Source organism: Dromiciops gliroides, chromosome 6 (assembly GCF_019393635.1).
Source record: "Dromiciops gliroides isolate mDroGli1 chromosome 6, mDroGli1.pri, whole genome shotgun sequence".
NCBI lineage: Eukaryota > Metazoa > Chordata > Mammalia > Microbiotheria > Microbiotheriidae > Dromiciops > Dromiciops gliroides.
In genome coordinates this window covers 112,639,907-112,661,954 of record NC_057866.1, presented here as the reverse complement: position 1 = coordinate 112,661,954, position 22,048 = coordinate 112,639,907, and the positions used below count along the sequence as shown (strand labels likewise).

General features: G+C 36.8%; 1 protein-coding gene across 2 annotated transcripts in view; it reads right to left on the bottom strand.

Moving 5' to 3' along the window:
* The window catches only part of FAM114A1 (family with sequence similarity 114 member A1), a 78,982-nt gene that overhangs the window by 8,191 nt on the left and 48,743 nt on the right, over positions 1-22,048 (bottom strand). For both annotated transcript variants that reach the window (XM_043969508.1, XM_043969507.1), the window contains 6 exons: positions 20,864-20,998; positions 16,487-16,639; positions 11,364-11,487; positions 5,991-6,073; positions 3,485-3,643; positions 1,843-1,982 (listed from right to left, as the gene is read on the bottom strand). In XM_043969508.1, coding sequence (XP_043825443.1) covers positions 1,843-1,982; positions 3,485-3,643; positions 5,991-6,073; positions 11,364-11,487; positions 16,487-16,639; positions 20,864-20,998 — 794 coding nt within the window. The remainder of the gene's footprint in view (positions 1-1,842; positions 1,983-3,484; positions 3,644-5,990; positions 6,074-11,363; positions 11,488-16,486; positions 16,640-20,863; positions 20,999-22,048) is intronic.

Here is a 22,048-nt window from a genome sequence, read left to right as displayed (position 1 = left end):
CTATCCCCCACAGGGCAGGCAAGCCAGTTTGAGGCACCTTGAGGAGGAGAGAGAAATCCACATGTGCTAAAAAAGTCAAACCATCTGCCATCACCACTTTGACCAGTACTTCCTCTCACATCGGAGTGGAAATAGTCCAGGATACTGAGTACAAAGACCCAGAAAATAGCAGTGCCTCCATATTCTCTTTCCTTTCTGCCAACACCACCAGACTGGCTCCTGCATCTGTCATCCAGAGAAGCAAACCCTGTGAGTTGGCAACTGCTTCTGTATGTGCCATAGTGCTCAGGGGATATAGTTATGAAGACCCAGAAAAGAATATTCTAGCCCCAAAGTCCTTGATACTGTCAAATGGTTCAACATCAGAAACTGATATCGTTTAATTAATGGAAATGATACTAAGGAAATATGTTACCATCTGTTTTGCTACTGAAACCTAAGGACCACTGGGCCTTTCCATCTCACATGCTGCTGCAACCTCATATATGTGTTGCTTCCCCCATTAGAATGTGAAAATCTTGAGATCCAAGGCTGTCTTACTTTTTTATTTGTATCCTCAGCACTTAGCACAGTGCTTTACAAGAAGAACGGTAGAGTGCTGGCTGTGCACTTTCCTGGGGATCCATTCTGGCAAATGTAGCATTTGTAGAGGCTTTCCCATGCTCCTGAAGTATGTAAGTTGTTTTGTTTTTTGCAGGGCAATGAGGGTTAAGTGACTTGCCCAGGGTCACACAGCTAGTAAGTGTCAAGTGTCTGAGACCGGATTTGAACTCAGGTATTCCTGAATCCAGAGTTGGTGCTTTACTCACTGCACGACCTGGCTGCCCCTGAATTGTGTAAGTTAATTGCTATCACATAGGCAGCATCCACTAAGATTTTCAAGTAGAGGCTAGGAGACCAAGCCTTTGTCTCAGGGTAGTCTAAGTTGGAAGTTGGAAAGTATGGGGAATTTTCAACAAAGAGGAAAAGACAAAGTTGCCTTGAATAGGTCTCTTGGGACAAAGAACTATTTCATTTATTTTCTTTTTGTATCTTCAGTGCCTAGAACAGTACCTTGCACACAATAAGTGCTTAAAAATGATTGCTGACTTAATTCTACTATTATATACCCTAGGAGAACATAAAGATAAAGTCTGGGACTGTGTCCTCTCTTTATCTCCCATAACATAGCACATGAGACACTTAGTAAATGTTGTTGAGTTGAATTGAATTGTGAATGAAGTAAACTGCCTTGTTGAGTTGTAAAGGAGGGACAAGGGAAAAACTTTGAATGCTTCTCTCAGTCTAGCTTCAGACAATTTTTAGGTCCTTTTCTTTGGTTCCCAAGAATGTCTGTAACTAATGACTGGCCGAGGAAAACAGAATAAGGCTGACTCGTCAACCAAGAATCTGAGAATATGACTAGTGGAAACACTGTGAAAATCTGGGTGCCCTGGTAGATTTTGTCACTTCAGCTGTAAGACCAAATTAAGGAAGTCAGTTCTCAATTTGTGTGGTTAAAAACTTATTTACACTAAGAATGCATACATTTCAAAGCACTTGATCTTCTGAAACAATAAGTGGTGTAAGTATGGCCAAGGTCATATGTCTCCTAACACACTCCAGGTAATCTTGGTTTTGTAACTCCTAGAAAATAGCTATCACTTCTTATTTCCGTATTACTTCCATTATTTCCATAATGCATTTCCTATGGAATCACTGTAAGCATTTATTTTCATAGCAAAACAGATATTTGTTGATATAGGATCTTAATTTTTATGAACCCTGAGATGGAAGAAGATGGAAAAATAGTAAACTGTTATGGAAAACACTGAAATTTTTAAAAATGAAAGTTACATTTACTTTGTAAGAACTTTTGCTTGGTCCTGGGCTGGTTTTTCCACTTCTTGCCCATGAAGAATTAGTTCTGCAACCTTATGGAGTTGTTCAATACAACGTGCTGTTACTTCAGCAAGACTTTCAATTGATAACATGTACACTTCCTATAATGAAATAATAAACAAACAGCATAAATATTCATATGTAGAGTCTGAGAGGCTACTATTTATCTTGAGCCCAGGGAAAACACAAAATAAACTTTGATACTTCTGAATGATGAATTTCTAGAAGTGACTTAATATTATCTGTTATGGGGGGGGCAGCTAGGTGGCTCAGTGGATAGGGCACCGGCCCTGGATTTAGGAGGACCTGAGTTCAGGTCTAGTCTCAGACACTTACTAGCTGTGTGACCTTGGGCAAGTCACTTAACCCTCATTGCCCTGCAAAAAAACATATATCATCTGTTATGGCCTACTGAAATACCATGAGAAATTGTAAAAACTATTTACATGTAGAACTACCAATACTTTGAATTGGAGATATTGTCCTCAGTGTTGTCAAATTGAAAAATTATTTCTCCTTAAAATATTTATATTTCATGCCACCAAAATCTTTGGCACTGTCAAATGGTTCAACATCAGAAACTGATATGTTTTTAATCAGTGGAAATGACATTAAAGAATAGGCATTCCCATCTGCTTTGCTACTGTAACCATTTGACTTGCAGCTTCTTTCCATATGTTGTCTCCCTTCCCCTGCCCAGAATGTGAGCTCCCTGAACACAGGGATTGTCTTACTTGTCTACTTGTGTCCGCAGCACCTTAGCATAGTGATTCGCATGCAGTACAAATTAATAAATAAATGCTTTATCCATTCATTCACATTTCAATAGCTTTGAAAGCTCATGGGTGTGGGTACTTGCTTCTCTATGGATATTTCAATCCATCCACATATTTTCATCCTCTGCATCCATGTCCTCTTGTTAATATTTCATTGAATATATTATTGTCTCCAACATTTAAGTACAGTATTAAAAAATTATGGCACATAAGAAGGACATTGAAGACTATACTACATTATTTATAATATATAAAGACATGTGTGATGTTTTATAACGCTAAATTTATATATAAAATTGGACCTTTTCCTGAGGGTAAAGTTACTATGCCCTTAATAAAAAATGCTTTTCCTTTATAATTCTCATAAAACCAGGAAGAAACCATCAGACCTATAAAAATCTGCAAATTGACTTACCCTGAGAAAGTTATGTATTTATGAAATTATCACAAAGTTTCCTGGAATGGTGGAAAACCCAATGCTATCATAACTTAAAATAAGAAGTGTTGATTGTGAGAGTTGTTGTTTGGTTGTTTATTAATCATTTCTAACTCTTCATGACCCCATTTGGGGTTTCCTAGGCAAAGATACCGGAATGGTTTGCCATTTCCTCCTCCAGCTCATTTTGTGGCTTAGGAAACTGAGGCAAACAGGGTTAAGTGACTTGCCCAGGGTCACACAGCTAGTAAGTGTTTAAGGCGGGATTTGAACTCAGAAAGATAAGTCTTCCTGACTAAAGGCCTGGCATTTTATCCACTGTATGACCACCTAGATGGCCAATAAATTAACACAAAACAATTGTTCAAAGGATAGAAAAATTATTTTTTACCTCTACTGTCTTAGTTGTCTTTCCTTCTCCTTTATTTTCATCTTCAGGGACTTCAGGATTCTCTTCATCATCTAGAGGTTTCTCCACTGGCTGTTCCACCACATCAACTGATGTCATAGTTTGAGCTTCTTCTACCCAGTCATGAGCCTTTTTTCTAGCCTAGAACCACCCCCACCCAAAGAAATACATTCACAGTGTGAGAATGGAAGATAAGAAGTTGCTGTCGAATGCAAAAAGGTAGAGAAAAATCCAACCCCCTTGTCTAGAAATCAGGTTGTAACAAACCATTGGAGGGCACTCCTCAAGGGTGCACACACTGCGGGGGTGGGGTGGGGTGGGGAATTCTTTGGCCTCTTTAAAACACTCCTTTGAGACTTTGGAAGGAAAGCTTTCTTTCCTCTAAGGCTTCATTGTTCCCTAACTTTTCCATAGCATGTGTTAGTAAATAGTGTATATATTTGGAGAGGATACTATGTTTTTAAAAGCAATGGAAAAATTAAAGTTAAAAATTTTATGTATTTACATATTCATTCATTCATTTAATTATTCATTTAATAATTGATTGATTGATTTGTGGGACAATGAGGGTTAAGTGACTTGCCCAGGGTCACACAGCTAATAAAAGTCAAGTATCTGAAGCTGGGTTTGAACTCAGGTCCTCCTGAATCCAGGGACCGTGCTTTATCCACTGTGCCACCTAGCTGCCCCAAATTATATTTATTTTTAAAGAACTTTTGCTACCCTCTGGGTCAGCTCTTTGCTTCTTGCCCATGATGAAATAGTTCTGCTGCTTTGTGGAGTTGCTCAATATGATGTACAGAATGAAGAAAAGTAAAAGTATCAAAAGAAGGAAATCAGAATGGAAGAAGATGGTCTGGAGAGACCCAAGGACTCCCCAAAACCCCAATGGTTCCACTGACAGGACTGTGTGTGATTTTATCAGTTTAGGCAACTCCCAGTTTGGAAACTGCTCCCATTGAAGTAGTTAGTTAAGTCATCTGTGACTTAAGGTCTTAGAGAATTGCCTGTGGGTTCTCAGAATTTAAATGACTTGCTCATGGTCACTCATCTAGGATGTGCCAGGAGAAGAACCTAGGTTTTGCTGCCTCCAAGGCCAGTCCTCTATTAATAGTGCCATGTTGCTTCTATAACTAAGATAAAATAAAGTAAAAATGATAGGCACATCCAAAAAAAAAAAAGAAAAGAAAGAAAGTAAATATGGCTGTTTCCCACTTTTCTTGGCCAAGTAAGTATAAAAAAAAATTAGCCCTTCAAAAAATCAAGCAGAAACTTAGCTATGGTCATTACTGAAAAAAATTCTTTATTGGCTAGATCTCATAAAGCTACCAATGTTTCAAGAGCATAATAATATCCATCTAAGAAGATGAACGATGTCTCAGAGGCTATTGTACTCATGGACTTAAGAATTGTTACTGGAGTTCAAGTGATCTATGGGGTTAAATCATTCTTCTTTGCGATCTTGAGTCATCTAAACCATGCCTGGTTTTAGCTACTCCCTCCTTAACCCAACCCCAACCTTCTCTTTGGGTAGAGGACATAGATGGAGAAGGAAATTTCTAGGCTCTTTCAAGTCTTGGAGCGCCTAGAAATGATGCCTATTAGGATGAAGAAATCACTGATTTACCATCTTTCCCCACATTTTGCCTATTCCTCACTCAGTTGATTGAAGAAAGAAAGGAAGAAAGAAAGCAAAAGGAAAAGAAGGAAGGGAGAAAGAGAGAGGAGGGAGAAAGAGGAGGGAAGTAAGGAAGAAGGAAAGAAGAGAAGAAAAGACTTTGATACTTGAAAACAGGTGGTCTAGGCCAGAAGTGTCAAATAGCTACCTAGAATACTTCCCCCTCTATGAACCAGATTAAAATGTAATTGGAACACGATAGAATATAGGTAATGTTAATATGTAGTTTAATATGTAGTTTTCCAAGTCAATATGTTGCCAAGAGATCGCTAAGCAATACTTAGTGGCTCAGTTTCCATTTGAGTTTGACTTTATTGGCCTAGAACAGTAGTGCCGGATCTCTGTGGGCAGCATATTGACACAGAAAGCTATAAATTAAAATGATCTGTGTTGCACTGTATTCTTATTTATTTCCTTTAACATTTTAATTTGGTTCAGCTCGGGAGTTTTGTGGGCATTCAGGCCTCTATTTCAACACCTCCAATCTAGGCCAACTCTCTCATCTTTTCAGCAGTGAGGAAACAGAAGCTTATCTAGACTAAATGTTCCAGGTCATATAAAGAGTTAAAGGCAGTCAAGTCTCTGAATTCCCAGTCCAGTGCTCTTTCTAGAATACAAAGCAAACCCACAATATTTCATGATATGTTTTCCTATCTAAATAGTACCTGCTGAACTCAATAACCTGTACCACCCTCATATGATACAATTAGGCCCTACTTTTCTGTTCTGTTTTCATTTTTGTTTATTAAAGGATCTCTGGGATATAACTAAAGTAAGATTTCTATATGAAATGATTTTGATATGACCAACCTTATTGAGTTTGTCGGGAGTCGCTGCAACATGTAACTCAAAGAGAAGTTCCGTTAGCATGCTAACAAATTCTCCCTTTTCATCTACAAGTGCAAACGGAAAAAGACAGACATTAGAAACATAGCTTATTATTCTCTTTTCTGAGTACAGGGACTCCCTGTAACTTTATGTCAGGACAAAGCCGACTAAATTGGCCTCTGCAACAACTTTCCCTCCTGCTGCTGGGTGAATTTTTCCTCTTTTGACTTTGAAGTGAGCAAAGCAATTTTCCCAGTGGAACAGTAATGGATAGAAAATTATCACAGTTATGCTGCTGTTGGCTTTGCCTGTGGACTCTTCTAATAGCCTGGGAAATGTCCTTTTTCAGGGCTCTGTGACCTAGAAATGACTTAGTGGCACATTAGGACATGATTATAATCAGTCATATGGAGAAAGCCTAGGGATTCCTTTTAAGGTAATATTTGGTGCTCTCAAATCAAATGCTTTTTTCATAATCAACAAACAATAGATATCGTAGAAGCCTATATTGCTTCAATCTCTCTTCCAATTGTCTAATGTTAAGGCTGTGGTATACCATTGAATAATAGGATTTGGCAAAACCTGCCTGCTCTCTATTAATACTCTAATAAAGGATGTGCCTGCTAGGCATGTAGATGAATCTCAAACCAATTTAATGTGAATAGAAAAGTAGGCATATGGATCATTAGCTGTTGATAGTTTCTCAAAATGATCTATTTTACATTTTGTTTTACTCTCTATATCTTCTTTGGTCCTAAATTCTTCCCCTACCCATAAATCTGACAGATAAAAGATTCCATACTCCCTTAATTTGCTTATGGTATCATCCTTTATGTGTAAATCATGTACCCATTTTGACCTTATTTTAGTATACTGTGTGAGATGTGGGTCTATACCTAGTTTCTGCCATACTGTTTTCCAATTTTCCCAGCAGTTTTTGTTTCAAAAGCTAGGATCTTTGGGTTTATCATATACTAAACTACTATAGTCATTTACTATAGTCTAATTTGTACCTATTCTTTTCTACTGATCCACCTATCTATTTCTTAGCCAGTACCAGATTGTTTTGATAATTACTGCTTTATAATTCAGTTTAAGATCTGGTACTGCTAGACCATCTTCTTTTATGTTTTTTTTTTCTTTGATTCCCATGATATCCTTGAACTTTTGTTTTTCCAGATTAATTTTGTTATTATTTTTTCTAGGTCTATAAAATATTTTTGATAGTTTGATATAGCACTAAATAAATAAACTTAGGTAAGATTATCATTTTTATTATATTGGCTCAGCCTACCCATGAACAATTAATATTTTTTCAATTATTTAGATCTGTCTTTATCTGTGTGAGTAGTTCTGGTCTTATGGTTCCTGTGCTTGTCTTGGCAGGGTAGACTCCCAATATTTTATATTAGCCACAATTATTTTAAGTGGAATTTCTCTTTCTATCTGTACTTGCTGGGCTTTGTTAGTAACATATAGAAATGCTTATGATTTATATGGGTTTATTTTGTATCCTACAACTTTGCTAAAGTTGTTAATAATTTCAAGTAGCTTTTTAGTTGATTCTCTAGGATTTTCTAAGTATAATAACATCATCTTCAAAGACTGATAGTTTTGTTTCCTTATTACCTATTCTAATTCCTTTAATTTATTTTTCTTATCTTATTGCTATAGCTAACATTTCTAGTACAATATTAAATAAAGAGGTGATAATGGGCATCCTTGCTTCACCCCTGATTGATGGTTTCTCAATTACATTTTTCTTTCTTTTTTAGTTTTTTTTAAATCTTATTTTTAGTTGATGGAATAAAATAAGCATTTTCCATAACATAGCACAATAAAAAAGATGATTCACTATTAAGGGAATTAATATTTATATAGCACCTATTATGTATCAGTCACTGTGCTGAGTTTTTTACAAATATTATTTCACTTCATCTTTACCAACAACACTGCATGAAAGGGACTATTATTATCCCCATTTTACAATTGAGGAAACTGAGACAAATAGAGGTTAAGTGACTTGCCCAGGGGTCACACAGCTAGTAAGTGTCTAATACTGGATTTGAACTCTGGTCTTCCTGACTCCAGACCTATAGCTCTATCTACTGTGACACATACTATTTTTTAAAAACAATAAACATTTTTATTTAAAGTTTTGAGTTCCAAATTCTAGCCTTCCTTTCCTCCCTCCCCTCCCTGAGACAGTAAGCAATCAGATATAGGTTATATATGTTCAATTATGTAAAACATTACCATATTAGTAATTTTGTACAAGAAAACTTGAATAAAAGGAAAAAATTAAAGAAAGTGAAAAATAGCATGTTTCAGTCTGTGTTCAATCAATATCAGTTCTTTCTTTGGAGGTGGATAGTATGCTTCATCATTAGTCCTTTGGGATTATCTCAGATCATTGTATTTATGAGAATAGTTAAGTCATTCACAGTTTTTCATCAAACAATATTGTTGTCCCTGGCACAATGTTCTCCTGGTTCTGCTCACTTCACTATATATCAGTTCATAGAAGTCTTTCCAGGCTTTTCTGAAATCAACCTGCTTGTCATTTCTTATAGCACAATAATATTCCATCACCATCATATACCACAGCTTGTTTAGCTACTCCCCAATTAATGGGCATTCCTTTCATTTCCAATTCTTAGCCACCACAAAAAGAGCTGCTAGAAATATTTTTGGACAAATAGGTCTTTTTCTCTTTTGGGGGGATATAAACCCAGCAAGGATATTGCTGGATCAAAGGGTATTGTGCCACCTATTATTAACAAGGTCTATGACTTTTTCCATGTCTTTTGGTGTCTTCCCTTCCTTCAGATACTTAATGACTCAATCTCTTAATGCCTTCCTGATTATGTTTCTTCCTGCATGGATGTCCTATATATACAACTGGTTCAATCGGAATACTTTTCCAGTTTTTATTCCCATTAATACCATTCCTGCCTGCAATAGAATATTGAAGACTGTTAGGTTAAAATCCAAATGTACTGACTCTACTGTTTTTGATGGTGAAAACTGTTATCAAAGCCTTAGCAGATAATTTCCATTTTCCTTCTGTCATCTTCCTCTTTTACCCTTCAATGATGACATTGTTTTAGTTGGGTCTTTCATAAAGTTTTCTTTAAAGTAGTTTTGCCCTCCATAAACTATAACTAGTTTATGAGCTTGCTTCATAAAGTGACATTGCTTATTATTTTCCATTATCCTTTTTTGGGAGTGGGTGGGACAATGAGGGTTAAATGACTTGCCCAGGGTCACACAGCTACTAAGTGTCAAGTGTCTGAGGTCATATTTGAACTCCAGTCCTCCTGAATCCAGGGCTGGTACTTTATCCATTGTGCCACCTAGCTACCCAATTGTCCTTTTCTATGAGATTTGTCCAAAAAAAAATCTGATTGTAAACTGTTATTATTTTTGGCTGTTTCATTTCTTTCTGCTTGCCAATTATATCAAGTTCTTACCAACTAAGGTGCTTTTTAGGCTCTTTGGGTCCCTCCAAATGTCACTTCAGATGATCACCTCCTCCTTTATATTGTCTCCTCTCCAGACTTTCATGACATTGATTTCTCTTGGTTTTCCTCCTACCTGACTGACCACTCTTCATTTTCCTTTGCTGGTTCTTCTTAAAGGTCACATCTGCTAACAATAGGTGTCATCTACAGTTCTGTCCTGAGCATTCTTCTCTTTTCTCTTTTATACTATCTCATGTGGCAAGCTCATAAGAGGTGGAAGAACAAGGGAAGAAGGATCCAAGAGAAGAACACATTATTAAATCAAAACAGCTAATTATAGGGTTGAGAACTAGTTCCCCAAGAAAGTACTGAGGGGTAGAGAGATTGGAGCTCTTGATGAGAGTCAAGAATAGGTTTAGAAAGGGTGAGGCATAGGTAGAAATTGTTAGAAAGAGGTTATGGCTTGATAGCATAAGTAAATAGGTAGATAGAACGTCAGATTTTCTAATTAAGGAACTGGAACACTTATTGGTACCAGTGAGATTTAGCATGTAACCATCCCTATGTGAGGCCAAAGGAGAGTGAAAGAGTAGGTCGTGGGATTTATGGCAACTGAAGAATTGAAAGACAAAAGGGTTTGAGAGAGCATCAATGTGAATTTTAGAGAACCCTAACTTAAGGACAAGAGTTAGGGAAGAGAGAAAGGTGGTAAGCCAGGTGCTGAACTCCTTTGAGAAAAGAAGGAAACTGATCTCAAGGCCAATGTATAGACATCTGTCAATTAAGTCCTGTCAATTCTACCTAAACATTCCTCACATTGGAATATTGTAATAATACCCTAACTAGTCTCCTTCTTCCAGTTTCTCAAGTCGATCCATCTAGACATTCTTAACAAAGTAGCTTTCTTATAACAATGCTCCATCATATCATTTTCCTATTCAGAGTCCATTGCTAATCAAAAGTCCAAACATCATGACGTTCAGTGCCCTCTAACATCTTGCCCAATCTACCTTTCCATTCTTACTTCCCACTATTTCCCTTTATTCACCTAAATTCATTTACTCTCTATGTCTTGAAGAGGCCTTGTGCTTTTCATATATAAAAATCACAGACAGAATGTATAGAACTTAACATTTTATGAGCTATATGGATTAGTCTTTGATGATAGAATCAACTTTAGGCAATGGTAAGAGATCATACATTGTATTTACAGCATTAAAAATGAGAATATTCTGCTTCTAAATTAAACACCCATTCAAAAGAAACACCCATAGACTTACACTTCCACAAGAGAGGCAATGGGTTCTATTTTCATTAGATTATGAATTCCTTGAGGGCAGAGACTTTCTTTTTGCATCCTTTTGTATCCCCAAAGTTTTGCACAGTGTCTGGCACATAGTAGGCACTTAATAGTGTTTACTGACTGACTGGATGACTAATCTCCTTGATGCCTAAGTCTCTTCTGAGAAGTAGCACGGTTAAAGAGGCATTAATACTTTTAGGTCATTAGATGGCCTGCATCTCATACAGTGATAGAACCTTCATTAGTCTTGCATCTTTAAAAATCTAACAAAAAAACTCACCTAAAGAACATCCTAATGCTTAAATATATAACTTACATTTACACTATAAGAAAAATCCCCCAAAAGAAAGTACATCAAAAGACCTACCATTCCTAACACTAAGTCTCCTCTACTCCTTCCTGTAATACTCATACAAATACTGGAAGTTGGTCCATAAACAGTATCATGTTCTTAAGGTTCCATTTATGGTGCTCTTATTCTACTTCTATTATTTAACAAATTTGGAAGTTTTTTTTAAATAAAAATCAATTTTGCAAATGAATACAATAGCAGTATATCAGGTTGTAAGTCAGTGTTTTGCCCCTTACCCTTCTCTTCTTGATTTTCTTCACTCTGTGATTCCTTTGGTGTAAAGATGTCTTTAATGGAAATTAGGTCATTTTTTAAGATCTCCAGTTTCTCTCCATCAAGTGATGCTAAAAATGACTGAACCTGTAAACAAAAGGGTCAGCTTAATGTCCATCTACACCATTTCTCTTTATTAATAAGTATCAATTCCACTTTTCTTTATAAGCCTCATGTACCTGACCCTTAGTTATTGTCATCAAGTAATTTAGTTAGTGGGAGGAAGTTAGGATTTGGGGAACATGTTAGATAGTAAGTTAGGATTTTCAGCCATAGAGGCTACCATTTAATAAAACACTACCAATATAAATTCTTACTTTAATTTAGGAACTTAAAATACACTCTATCTTTTCTACAAAACTGGAAAGGGACAAGTCAACATAAGATCTAAAATGATTAATTCAAACACTTGACAGTAGCACATGAATTAATAATAAGGCATTTTTCCATCTTCCTCTTAGATATAAGTCTGATCCACATTTAAACATTTAATAAGTACCTATTTTACAACAAGAGAGGAACTGAGGAACTGTGAATAATGAAGCTTGAAAATAATCAGCAAGAAACACATTAACTGTTAGCTCTTCATCAGCTAGAATAAAATTTAATTGCAAGTCAATAGCTGAAAGCAAATCCGTACTTTGGGGTTTTTCTAACTCTTTTTTTTTTTTTGGATTAAAAGTCTTCATTTGTTTGTGCAAATGTCACTCATTTGTTTGCACAACTATCACTCATTTAGGCAAACTAGCATACATTTACATTACTGCCCATAAGTACAGCCACATTTTTAAAATGGTGTTGTAGGTTTTTGTTTTTGTTGTTGTTGTTTTATTTTTTTAAACATTTACTAAAATAAGTTTAAGACTAAGAGGCAGCAAGGTACAGTGGATAGAGAGCCTGTCTTGGAGTCAGGAAGACTCAGGTTCCATTCCTATTTCAAACATAGGCTGTCTGACCCCCACATTCTCATTTCAAACTTAAAAGACTTTTAGAAAGGTGTATTGGTTAAGATTAGGAGAATGGGGTGAATAGAGAAGGGAGGGACTTTTAGAGGGGAGGGTAAAAGAAGGAACAAGATGGTAAGGAGAGGAGATAAAGTAACAGGGATAGAATGAAAAGAGAGGCTGAGAAGGAAAATAGTAAAAATAAGATAGAGAGAAATTAATAAAAATTATATCTTTGAATGTGAATGGGATGAACTCACCCATAAAATGGAACAACTTGGCAGAATGGATTAAAAATCAGAATCCAACAATTTGTTGTTTATAAGAAACACATTTAAAAATGAAAGATACACACAGTTTAAAATGGTGGGTTGGAGTAGAATTCATTATTCTTCAGCTGATACAAAAAAGAGGGGTAGCAATTATGAACTCAGACAAAGTTATGGCTAAAATAGCTATAATTAAAAGAAACTACATTTTGATAAAGGTTATTTTAGTGTGCCAGTTTTGCTCAACTTGTTCATTTCATTTCAATTCAAGAAATATCAAGTTTCTACCATGTACAAGGTACTACTCTGTTAGGGAATGGGAAAACAAAGGAAAAAATAAGAATTTCTCTCCTCAAGGAGTTTACATTCTAAGTTTTGAGATGGATTTACCTCTTAGGATGGTATTAACTAGAATGCCACTCAAGTTTTATGCTCCCTGAACTAAACACTACTTTGTTTCAGTTCTTTGGATGTTTGTTGGGTGACAGGGATCTGACAACAGCTCCTTTAACTACTTTTCCTTTGTTGATTCAGGGTGTCAAATATAATTTATCTTTCTTTTTTATAGAGAATCTAAGTCAACAAGGAAAGTTAGAGTTGAAAGAGCGCTAGGGTTATAGTTAGACATAGTTAGAATACAGACTGTCAATAGCTAGGTTAAGTTACATGGAAACGTGAAAATTAGTATCTCTGAGCCTTATTTGCAAAATAGGAATAATAATAATATTTACACTATGTTCCTTATGGAATTGTGGCAGAGAAAACTTTTTATAAAGTTTAAAGTTTTATATCCATGAGCTATTATTATTCATTCATTTGACAAACACTTCTTTGGTGTTTACCATATACAATATACTATGGGTGAATATAAAGATAAGTTGTCATGGTTGCTAGTCGCAATAGAACATAAGCTCCTTGAAGGCAGGAATTATTTTTCATTTTGTCTTTGTATCCCCAGTACAGAGCATGATGACCAGCATATAGCGGCTGCTTAATAAATGTTTGTTGGATTGGTTTGGACTGAGGATCTTACAATAGAAAGTTGGTGATATTTATCTAAATCCAATTCATTCATCTATTTATTAACTTTTTCATTCATTCATTTGTGCAATAAATATTTCTTGAGGACTTACTATTTGCCTAACAAAAGCTAGGTGCTGTGGGGTACTCCTTACTCTTAAAAAATCTTACAGTTTAATTGGATAGACAGGGCAAACCACAAGAAAATTAAGTAACAGGAGTAAAATGATTATGTAAGGCACCATTTTAAGAGTTGTAATGAGGCAGTAGATGATTAAGTTATCCAATTAGTGGTACAGTTTTCTTTTACTGCTTAGGCTATTTCACCTATATTTCTAATTGTTTTAAGGTTTAGGATTCCAGGTAGTATTGGAATATTAGAATCATTTGTCTTAGAATCAACAATTATTGACGATTGCCAATGTATTTGGGGGTATTTCAGATTAAGCCTTGTAAATAAACTGTAAAATAACATGAATGAAGAGCAACACAACATTGAGAGGTTACAACTTATCAGTATAACATTTTACAAAATATAAATAGTAAATATACCTGCTTTAAAGAATCTTCCTCTTTTCACAGGAATGCTATAATGGGTACAAGTGTATAAGGTACAATGTGGTATGATAGGAAGAATGTCTAAGTATGGAGTTGGAATATCCTAACAATGTAACAGGAGGTGATGTGATACAGTAGAACAAATGTAAGAGGAGGTGATGTGATACAGTAGAAAGAGCACTGGTTCTGCTAAGAGGACCTGGGTCCGAATCTCACTTCTGACATTGTATGATCTTGGGCAAGCCACTTAACTTTCCTGGGCTTCTTCATCGGTAAAATGAAGGGGTTGGACTAAATGGCTTCTGAGGTCCCTGCCAGCTTTCTATGAGCCCAAGAGAAATTTTGTGTGTTGTGTTACAAAGCCCCTACCTGCCTGTGGTGCATACACCTCCAGTTAATGGAGTTATGGGCAGAGAGAGGAAAGAGCTCCAGAAAAAAGCTGTGTTTCATCAACTTAATCTCAGACCAGCTTCCCTAATAGGACTGTAATCTCTCACAATAATATATGTAAATATATTTTATATAACATGCATAAAAATATATATAAATACAAGTAAACCTTAAAGTGCTATATAAATACTAGCTATTAAAAAAAATTTTTACTATTAAACCAACATGGAATTTCTAGGTTCCTCTCTGTCACAAACCTTTATGGGGAGAAGAGCTCTAAATAAAAATGACAATAATATTGATTTAGAATCAAAAGACCTCAGTTCAAATGCTATATGCTAGCTATATTTTACCTTGGGTAAGTCAATTAACCTTTTTGGGCTTCAAAATTCTTATCTGTAAGATGAGTAGATTAAACTAGATGATCTCAGAGCTCCCTTTTAGCTCTAAGTCCTATGATGCCATTAAAATCTGGATGCTTTAGAGAGGCAATAAGTTGTGTGGGAGGGGGCAGCTAGGTGGCGTGGGCCCTGGATTCAGGAGGACCTAAGTTCACATCCAGCCTTAGACACTTGACACTTACTAGCTGTATGACCCTGGGCAAGTCACTTAACTCTCATTCACACACACACACACACACACACACACACACACACACACACACACAAAGTTATGTTGGAAAGGCCTTGCCTTAGAATGTGAGCTCCTTGAGGGCAGGGACCCTGTGTTTTGCTTTCTTTGTATCCCCAGTCCTTAATACAGTTCCTGGCATATGTTCAGTCATTCAGTCATGTCCAACTCCTTGTGACCCCTTGGACCATAATGGCACACCAATACTCTCCATGAGGTTTTCTTGGCAAAAATACTGGAGTAGTTTGCCATTTCTTTCTCCAGTGGATTATGGCAAATAGAGGTGAAGTGACTTGCTCAGGCTCACATAGCTAGTAAATATCTGAGTCTGCATTTGAACTCAGGCCTTCCCAACTTCAGGCCCAGCACTCTATCCACTGAAGCATCCAGCTATTTCTGCATGCCTGGCATACAGTAGGTGCTTAATAAATGATTATTGGATGAGCTTGTTGACTGACTGACTGAGCAGAATGGATACTTTAATGAAGATCAGTTCCCTTCAAGAATTGTAAATCCCTTTTCTTCCAGGTGCTAGACTGTATTTATTACCACAGCTGATAGCAGATAGCACTATCTAGTTCTTCATTAATAAGAGTTTTATTTTCCTGTGGCCAAAATGTTTGTAAGTAGGAGAATACTTGGCTCTCTTGTAGGATGAATTTGCCAAGTTTCTATTAGTTGGATAAATCAGAAATGTAACCTGGCCCTTCATGCCACAGGTATTTATTTTAACACAACCGTGATGCAAACACTGATACAATGTGTAAAACCAAATGTAGTCCCTTAGGATAAAACCTAAAAGGATGAGAACCTTCCCTGTTTTGCTGAGTGTCAAAACAAGAGCATAGGGAGCAGGGTAGTACTTCTGCAAACTGTCTCCAAGAGGGCCCTCCCTGCCTGCTTAAACCATGTGTCATCTCCCAGATAGCAAAGGCCTGATCCTTAAAGGATTGATCTTCCTCTGCTAAGCAGAGGGGGTCACACTTTTTGTAGCAACCCTTTTCCATTAAGTGCTGCTGGTCATGGCGACTTCTGCCCTGTTGCTGCTACTTTAGAGTCTGGATGTTGGGAGCAGAAGCAATAAAAATTGGAGAATATGGGTAAACTGTAAGTATTCATGGTTCATCATTGTCACTAACAAAGACAGTACCATAGAGACAGATGAGACTTTAAAAGAGAACTGATCCTGATGGTAGAAGTTCTGATATCCTTAATGTTTAAAGGAAGCATTTAAAGCAAGTATCATATTGAACATTTCCAGGATGAAATACATACCTTGATTTCACTTTCATTAGAGAGAATTTCTAGGGCTTCCAGGTGTGACAAACCTTGATATTCATCAAAAAGCATTCCATAGTGTGCTGTTCTTTCCGCTGTGAGCTGCTGAGCCAATCTCTGCTTCTCTTTTTCTTTTGCTTCCCTTAACATCTGCAGAAATATATAACATTTGCAAGCCCAACTGCTTATTTAAATACTCTCCATCCTCCTCTGATAGAAAAGAGAAATTTTAAACCACTGAACTTGCATTTGGAAAGATTAAAGTTTTAGTTACTCTGGCCTTTCTTAGAAGGCTTCCTTTTTGTTCTCCTCCTTAATAAAATATTTAGGTTGTGTTCTACTTTTGATTTTCCATGTGGCCACTTGCAAATGTCTTTATTTATTGATCCCATTTTAAAAAATGGTTTCGGCTACAACCTACAACTCTAATAAATGTTTTCATCACCAGGAATGGAATATAAATGAAAATCCTAGTTTGTAAATCTATTTCCTAGATTCTTAAAAGGTAGATTTTCTTCTCCAGAAATATGGCTGTGACTGAGTTCCTTTCTGTATTGGTGGATTTTGCTATTTTTTATTGATAACATTATCAAATAAAAAGACAATAAAATAGACACAAGGACAGCAGGCAGTTTCAATATGCTGCACTTGCTTTCTTTCCTTCTAAGCATGCTTTATTTGATTCCTCGTTAAATTTATGAGGGTATTAGGTTTATAGCTTTTATTCTTCTACCCATGACAGATAATATAAAAACACTGGGACCAAGCTCTGGCTCACACACAGATCATCAGGGGAAGAACTGTGCCTTCGTTGTTTATTTTATAACCACAAAATAAAAACCCCCCACAAAACCCTAATCAGCTTTATTCTCTTTTATGTACACAAGGTTAGTGGCCAGGACCCTCTGTGCATAGATTCTCTCTCCCATCTGTCTTTGAGACCAAATTGGTGCCAGCTTTTTTAATACTTTCCATCCAACCCAGTCTAGTTATTGCTGGGAATTCCTTTTAACTCCTTCAATATAATCTACTATGACTGATGAGCTCTGGGCCTGAGTTTGGAAAATGAACAAACAAAAAGGAAGATAAATGGCTGCCCAATTTTTCTAACCCCTCTATTGATTTCTACCTACCAAATTAAACTTTAGAGAATAGTAACCATAAGGGAAATGGGGGTTGAGGAGGAAAAGTCAACTGAAAGGGGGAAAATGAAGATCATAACTTGGGGATGGTTTGTACCACTCAGAAGTGAGATACTTCAGCTTTGATGAACCAATGAATCTGTGGACTTATCAGTGTGGGTATACCCCTCCAGCAATGTGTATCTTTCCAATCCATGCCTTCAGTTCCTGTTTCTACCCATATCCTTCCAAAGACAGATCTTACCAATATCCTTCCAAAAAAAATATCCACAAGGAGTCCATATAATGTGATGGGGTCCCTCCAGTAGTTTGGCATTGTATGCATATCAGTGAATTTCCAATTGATAGTGAAAGGATGTGAAAAGGCAGCTTTCAAAGGAAGATAAAACACAAGCTATCAAAAACGATTTGGAAAAAAATGCTCCCAAATCACCAATAATTAGAGAAATGCAACTCTGAGGCTCCACTTCATATTCACCAGAGTGGCAAATTTGACAGAAAAAGGAAAATGATAAGTGTTGGAGGGGCTATAGGGAAACAGGCAGATTAATGCACTATTGGTGGAGATATTAGGTTCAGCCATCCTGGAAAGCAATTGGAACTGTGCCCCAAAGTTATTCAACTGTTCATACCTTTTGACCCAGGGATCTATTAGGCTTATATAACAGAGGCATCAAAGACCATGGAAAATGACCCATAATGTCCAAAAATATTTAAATAGTTCTTTTTATGGTGGCAAAAACTAAAAACTAAGGGGAATCCATCAATCAGCAAGAGATAGAGAAATGCTTATTTCCGTCTAACCAAGGGAAACCATTGGCACTTTCTGGAAGTGTTTTTAAAAGACCAACATCTCTTCTTCTAGGATAATCTGTGTTAAATCCTACTATGAATCAATAGGACACACCATCCCAGGCTGCTTGAGCTGTATGATATTAATTGGACTCTAACCTTTTCTGTGTTAATTAAAACTGGAGAATGGCCAACATGTTTCCCTAGTATTAAAGATAGTGCCTGTAAGGCAAATTGTATATCCAGTCCCTTCCCATTTCTTTTACTTTAGGTTTATTGTCTGGTTCCCAACCACTGTTTTGAACTCCTGGCCAGTCTGTTTTGTCCCATCAAGTCTTTTGGTTATACTATTGATGGCTGCTGTTTACACTTTGCTTCTCTACTATTGCCTAACCCCTGCTGGTATAAGCAACTGCTTATCAATTGTCCCAGAAGCTGGATTTTTTACTCCCTGCCCCTATTCCTGGTCTTGCCTCTTATAAAAGCTAGGTTGGACTAGACAGTTACCAGAGAGGTTATACTTAAGTTCTACTACAAAAGAGTAGTTATGGCTGAAATAGATTTTGAGTTGTTGTTTGTAATTGTTCAGTCACTTCAGCTGCAACTGACTCTCTTTGACTCTGTTTGGGGTTTTCTTGGCAGAGATACTAGAGTGGTTTGCCATTTCCTTCTACAGTTTATTTTACAGATGAGGAAACTGAGATAAACAGGGTTAAGTGACTTCCCCAGGTTCATGCAGCTAGTACATGTCAGGCTGGATTTGAACTCAGGAAGACTCATCTTCCTGATTCCAGGACTGGAACTCTATCCACTGCACCATCTATCTGCCAAGATTTTTGAGGGTTGACTGCTAAGATGAAACCAATAAAAGCACTTAGAGAAAACAATTCTTATGGATTCCATTTATTGAATTGTGAAACTATATATTTATCTGCTAGTACTGGTACATACATGGAATGCATTATACCAGATGGTTCTTGTAACAAAACCATAAGTCCTAAGGGTAATATTTTTGATCTCAGGTAATTAACATCTTCAGCAGATGAGGCCCTCTCATTAGTTTACAAGTACAGTAATACCACTGGGAATGCTGACCTCCTGTCTAGATGATGGGCATGCTAATAAGATGAACATTGCTTCACAAGAGAAATGGATTGGGGAATTTACTATGTCTGCTCCAATGCAAATAAGCCAGTTTCTACTATGATTAACCAGCAAAGTGATGTGGTGTTTTGATTGTGATTACTGTCTCAATCTGCTGGATATATTTCTTATATATGGGAAAAGAAGTACCCCTTGAGTAGATATGGAATCCACCTCTTGGTTTTGTACTGGCTTACTGAATTGAAACTCCACTTCAATCACTAATAACACCACCAACCAAGCAACGGGCTTCAAGCACTAAGTTCAATGGACTGGAAGTAGAGATTGGAGCTTTGTGGTATTATATTATAGCTCATTTTCTGTCTTTAGTCAAATCATTGCAGTTTGGAGCTGGACTTGAATTCGGAAAGACCTTGGTTCATATGCCACCTCTGACATTTAGTAGTTATGGGACCAAGAGAAATTTACTAAGCCTGTTTCCTCATCTGTAAAGTGGAGATAATACCTGTAATAGCTATCTCCCAGAGTTGTTGTGAGGCTTGAGTGAGATTATATATCAGAAGTACTTTGTCCTTCAAATTGTTAAGGCATTATAGAAGGTGGCATCATCGCCATCATCACTACTCTCATTCCTGGAGTCCTCTCCAATAAAAGGGTAAATGATAATGTTAAGGATTAATGAAATAGTGTATGCAGAGTAGCCCTAGGCATTTGGATGTTGTACCTGTTACTATTGTTATTATTTACTAAAATAATAATTTCCCTCTGAGTTCATTGTTTCAGATGGAAATCTGACTCAGACATTTACAATCCTGTATTAACAGGAGCTAGATTGTGCAGTGGATATACCCGAGTACCAGATTCAGAGTCAGGAAGACCTAAAGTCAAGCTCTTTCACAGACACTTACTAGCTATGTGAGCCTGGGAAAGGTTCCTCAACTGTAAAAGGGGGCCTCTAATATTACCTAGTTTATAGACTATTGTGAGGGTCAAATGAAACAAAATATGTAAAGCATTTTTGCAAACTATGAAGTGTGGTATAGATGCTAGTAGTAGTAGTAGTAGTAGTAGTAGTAATAGTAAGGAGGTTGGACTGGATCAGAGGCTTTTAACCTTTTAATGTCATGGACCCCTTTGACAGTCTGGTTTTAAAGCCCATGAACCCTTTCTCAAATGCATAAAAAAACCACCGCACATAACAAAACATAAGGTAAACCAATGATATTATAATTCAGTTATTGAAATATTTTAAAAAACAATTTAATGGACTTCAGGTTAAAATCCTTGGAGTAAGGGGTCTCTAAAGTCCCTATCAGTTTTAAATCCATGATCCTACCTGAGATAAAGAAACTGTTCGTTCCATCAATATTTTGGTCCGCTTAAAACCCGGATCACTTTCTGCAAGGACATTCATGGTTTTCTTGCCGATAAATTCCAAAGCATCCAGGCCGCCACTTAAGACACTTTTGCCCTGCATAAGAGATGATGCAACAAGATTAGATTTTTACTCTATGTTGTCTCACAGGAGTGACAACTCAGTGTCAGTTACTGATCCTTAAATGTTAAACTCAATATAAATCCTCCACTTTGACTCATCACCAGGTTTATCACCCACCTAATTATCTCTTTTCCTAAGGGATCTCTATAAGCCATACTATGACTGTGTGGATAAAATAAAGAATAATGCTCAGTAAATATAAAAACATTACAGGTTAATTGTACTGGGTCCCTTTGTGTATTTAATACGTATTTATGATATGAAGCACTAGTAAGTCATAGGATTAATGACTTAGTAAAAAGAAAATTTGAACAAAAACAAAAGAATCATGTGGAGCAATCTATTAATATGTCACATATTCTTACCAATCTACTATAGTGTTCTCCAAACCATTACCCTAGGGTAAAAGACCCTCAGGCTATTTTTGATGGTCTTTATATGTCTCAGAAGTTAGCAGGGCCTGTGTGCAATTAGTATATTCATGAGCTAGCTTGAACATGCTGATTTCCAAGTGCTTTTGGGTTCAGAAGCCATCATTCTTTTGAATACAGTCTTCCCTATACAGTTCTAGCATTTTCTCTGGTAATTTCTTTTTGTTTTGTTTTGTTTTTTGTTTTTTTTGGTGAGGCAATAGGGCTTAAGTGACTTGCCCAGGGTCACACAGCTAGTAAGTGTCAAATGTCTGAGGCCAGATTTGAACTCAGGACCTCCTGAATCCAGGGCTGGTGCTCTATCCACTGTGCCACCTAGCTGCCCCATTCTCTGGTAATTTCATATTGAGTATCTTGAAGTTCTGTCTTCACCATCATTACCTTAAAGGTCAGCCAGGGAGCAGTCCATTCCTGGGGGTTGTATAACAACCCATAATAGGCCAGGACATCCATTAAAGTCTGTATTAGCCTTAACTGACTCAGCTAGGATGGTTGAGGTCAATTCCTGGAGGACTAGGCATACTTTAGGGCAGTTCTGATGGCCCGGTAATGTTGGAATCATTAGTTTGGGCTCAGAAATATCCAAGTTTCT